At 38.3% G+C, this 4,830-nt stretch overlaps 1 protein-coding gene across 1 annotated transcript in view; it reads left to right on the forward strand.

Moving 5' to 3' along the window:
• Positions 1-4,830, forward strand: part of VEPH1 (ventricular zone expressed PH domain containing 1) — a 407,512-nt gene that overhangs the window by 115,989 nt on the left and 286,693 nt on the right. Inside the window, exon 4 of the mRNA XM_007943547.2 lies at positions 3,498-3,664. Within this exon, the coding sequence (XP_007941738.1) occupies positions 3,498-3,664 (167 nt within the window). The remainder of the gene's footprint in view (positions 1-3,497; positions 3,665-4,830) is intronic.

The raw sequence follows: 4,830 nt of genomic DNA on the forward strand, positions 1-4,830 counted from the left end.
CTTAGATTATTAGGGTGGGCCCAATGTAATCATGAGAGTCATTAAAAGTGGAAAAGAGAGGCAGAGAGAGAGAGATGACAATGGAAGCTGTGTCAGTGATGTTATGTTGCTAGCTTTGAGTGAAAGAATGCAGGTAGTCTCTAAACTAGTTTTCAGAGTATAACTGTGCTCCATAGAGTTTTCAATGGCTGATTTTTTCTGAAGTAAATAGTCATACTTTTCTTCTGAGGCACCTTTGGATAGATACAAACCTCCAAACTTTTGGTTAGCAGCCCAGCATGGTAACCATTTGTACCACCCTGAGATGCCAAGTGGTCTCTAGAAGTTGGAAAAGCCAAGGAAATGCATTCTCTCCCAGAACCTCCAGAAAGAAACCCAGCCTTGGCTTTTGCCCAGGGATACTTGTGTCAGATTTCTGAATTTCAGAGCTGTAAGATTATAAATTTGTGTTCTTTTAAACCACTAAATTTGTGGTACTGTGTTATAAAAGTTATAGAAAACTAATACAATCACTTTACAAAGCAATTTTACATTATCTAGCAACTCATCTTCAAGGAACATACTCACTGCTTTGCTCCTCAATTATGTGTCCAGGAACCTTCAGCACTGACATTACCTAGGAGCCTGTTAGAAATTTAGACTCTGAGGGCCTACCTCCAATCTACGAAATCAGTATCTGGGTTTTAACAAAATCCCCACTGTAGTTGAGTGGAGTCCGACTCATAGCAACCGTATAGGATAGAGTAGAACTTCCCCATAGGGTTTCCAAAGCTGTAAATCTTCATGGAAGCAGATTGCCACATCTTTCTATCTTAGAGTGGCTGGAGGGTTTGAACTGCTTACCTTTCGGTTAGCAGCCCAGCCCTTAAACACTGCTCTTTTTTTTTTTTTTTTTAACAAAATACACAAGTGATTTCTATGTACATTAAGCTCAGAAAAACTGTCCTAGAGAATTTCTCCCACTTATGCACAAAGATTTGGGTACAAAAACTGCAGGACTATTTGTAAATGCGAGCGGGTGTGGGAATAACCTAAATGTTCAGCCATAGAATATATTTGTATAATGGAATACCATACAGCTCTGATAATGAATGAAAGAGAGCCTCTTAGAGATAAAATTTCAATATAATATTGAGTGAAAAAAAAAGTTGCAAAGAGATATGTTCAGTGCATACTATTGATAAAAAGTTATAAAATATTTATTGATACATACACACACAATTAAAATTAAGAAAACATTAATAAAGACAGTAAACACTAACTTCAGAAAGGTGGTTGCCTCTGGGGAGAAAAGGAGATGAATGGGAAAGGAAGCAATTATGGCACAAGGTTAAGTTGTGACAAAACTACTTGATGGACACACTTCATGTTCCTTATGTGATAGTCTACTCTTGAAATATGTATTGAAATATTTCGTACATAAAAAGAATACCCCACTGTCATTGATGATTCCAACCCATAGCAACCCTACAGGACAGAGTAGAACTTCCCCATAGAGTTTCCAAGGCTGTAAATCTTTATGGAAGCAGACTGCCACATCTTTCTCCTGCAGAAACTGCTGACCTTCTCCCTAGCAGCCCAATACTCTAAGCACAGCACCAGGGTGCATGATCAGGCAATGTTTCATTCTGTTGTACATAGGGTCGTATGAATCAGAACCTAACAACAAAAGAACATATTAGCTTATAAATGGAATTTATGAGATTTCAACACCAAAGTGTCTTAATCAATTTCTAACCAAGGTCTAGTCAGCTGAAAATGACTAATCTGGTTTTGAACTCCCAAAAGATTCCATGGCCATTAGTGAGTGTTGTAGCAAAAAGCTGAGGGCTATTCCATTCTTAGATTCCAATTACAGTTTCATTTAATATGATGTTTAAAGGAGTTGATCAGTGTGTCTATGTAACAGTTCTGTGAACTGGTGTGTTCTGCTGAGATTAGATGCTACATTTAAAATTCTTAATCCTTCATGAAGGAACTCTGGTAGCCTAGTGCCTAAAGGGCTTGACTAATAACAAGAAGGCTGGCAGTTCAAACCCACCAGCCACTCCTTGGAAGGAAGGTGGAGCAATCTACTTCCATAGTGATACCACCTTGGAAACCCAAGGAGGGGTCACTATGAGCTGGAACCAACTTGATGACACATTACAATAACAACAATCCTTCATGAAGAAGCTCTTAGTAAAAGTAAACAGAAAACAAATGAAATGAAACAATGTTTTACAATGGTTACAACATAAATGTACATATATATATTTTTTTTTAACTTGAATATTTTCAATACTTTGTACTCTGTGGGCACATAACTAAAACCTGTTTGAGACTAACTCTACATGCCACAGGTGGAAAAAGAGATTCCATGATTTATCATGATCCAAATACATTCAATTTGATCCAGAATCTCTTGCTTATTAAATCTAAATATGATATTCTGGAAAAGCTGATCTTGCTTTCTTAATGTTCATCGCTAAGTGGTAGCATAGTGGCTAAGACACTTGACTGCTAACCAGAAGGCTGGCGGTTCAAACCCACCAGCCACTCCTCGGAAGGAAGGTTGGGCAATCCTACTTCCGTAGTGATACTGCCTCGGAAACCCAAGGAGGGGTCGCTATGAGTCAGGGCTGACTCGACGGCACATAACAACAACAACAACAACAATGTATGTCTTCTACATACAAAGCCCAAAGTAAATAGAACCAAAAAATATTCGTGTTCAAGAAATCTCTGGAAACCAGTTCCTCTGAGGCATTTAAGTACTTGAGAGGATTTTGAGAAAAAAAATCTACACTATAAAGTGATAAGCAGATGTTTCCCATATGTTCTTTGCATGCTAAGTCCGTGTAGCTTATGTTTTCTTGAGGTTTTGCTATTTTAAATCCAGTTGTCCATACATGTGTTTGAGGCAAATCACAAACGACAAACAAGCTGAGTCTAAACTTCCCTTGAAATAATGCAGAAATTGGGGATTTAAATTTGCATTGCTACTTTTTTTTAACTATTCATAAATATAGGTCATAGTTTCCATATGTCACTTGTCAAAGTCATGCCTCTATATCTCTCAGGAATGTGAAAAAATTCCTCTGCATTTCTTTTTGTTGTTGTTCAGTTTCATTTAGGTTCATATTTCTGGCATTAGTTTTTATTTAAACACCATCCAAATGTTGCTTCTCATCAGGAACTCTTTATCGGAACTGGTTTCTGCTCAAGGTTGTGGTCAGATTACTGTCAGATTGTGCACTTCCCCCTTGGTGCATTACTCAGGAAAGAGTGTCATTAGATAATAGTACCAATCTTATAAGTTATGCCCTTTTAAGGAATCAGTTTAAATCATGCTTCAGTGATTTTTGAGAACAAGGTACTATGTTATATTTAGCAGAAGACTTGACCATCAGTCAGTGTCATTTAACATGTGAGTAAGTGTGCAAAATTGTTGTGTTCAAAATTGTACTGCTCATGGGCTGATGAAGTCATCATTCCCTTTATTACTCCCTTGACAGGTAACACCATGTTGTTGCGAGTATTACCTGCAGTGTATGAAAAGCAGCCTCAGCTAATTAACAGACACCTGACAGAGCTCCTAGCCTTGATGCCTGAGCTGGAACAGCCAGAACAGTACCATCTTCTACGGCTTTTGCATGTAGCAGCAAAAAGAAAACAACCAGAGGTAAAAACGTCATTATATGTGATGGACCACACAACCAGATATATTCTTGGATATGCAAACAGTATGTGTGCTTAGGGTTTCCTCTCTTAGGTGTCTATACACATCCATCTTAAAAGTACTCACCTCCTTTTTCTAGAATCATAGAAGCAAAGAAGTCATGAACATAAGTTGGGTATACATATAAAATATGACAAAACTGCAAGTCTGTCATTATTGCAGGTTAGCTTTAATGAAAGTTCACTGTGGCCATGTGGCCCTTGGAGTCTGTGTTTTCTTGGCTAGGGGAGATGGAAAGGCCAATACATCCCTTGATTTATGGGGAAATTAGCCTATGGTGAGAGCAAAGGCTCATTTTCTAGATAGCATATCGTTTTTTTTGTTCTTTGGATTCAAAAGATTGTAACAGTTAGGATGCTTGTGGTTATCAGTGACAAAACACCCAGCTCGCACTGGTTTAAATAATAAAAGGAATTTATTGGCTTATGCGACAGAAAAAGTTTCAGATGAGACTTGATTCAGAACAGAACAGTTTTTCTATATCCACCTCTCAGATTTGATTGCTAGATTTTGGCTTCCTTTTTCTACAAGGCTTTTATCCAGAGAGGTGGTAGGAGCACTCTAGGAGCAAAGCTGCTCCTATCTCTAAACCAACAACATCCAAGCATAAGTCCTGATTGGGAGACGTGTTCTACACCTAGAGCTTCTCCACAACCATAAAGATATGCAGATAGAAACGTGAGGCTTCTGGCAAGGGGGCAGGGGAAATGGATTCTGAGGGGTGCAACACATGTACACAATAAAGACGCATGTCAAACCCAAAGTTGTATCAATTATGGTTGCATCTATGCTCCATTTCCACCACTTGAAAAACCAACGCGAAGATTAAGACTGAAACATTCGTACACAACTTTTTAGTTACTCAAAGAAAGGCAATGGTTATATGCACAATTATGCATAATTAACCACGATAAACTAAGCTCCTTGCTGGGAGCCATGATTTCTTCTTTCCCTCCATATCTCAGGAGTTAGCATTGTATCTGATGGCATTCAAGAAATATTCATAGACCCAAATTGAATTAAATGATAGGTGATAAGTGCTCTTCTATTCTATAAGCAGAGGTTATTGTTGTTGTTATGTGCCGTCGAGTCGGACCCGACTCATAGCA

Source organism: Orycteropus afer, unplaced genomic scaffold (assembly GCF_000298275.1).
Source record: "Orycteropus afer afer isolate SDZICR_OR568_19922 unplaced genomic scaffold, OryAfe1.0 scaffold00109, whole genome shotgun sequence".
Taxonomy (NCBI): domain Eukaryota; kingdom Metazoa; phylum Chordata; class Mammalia; order Tubulidentata; family Orycteropodidae; genus Orycteropus; species Orycteropus afer.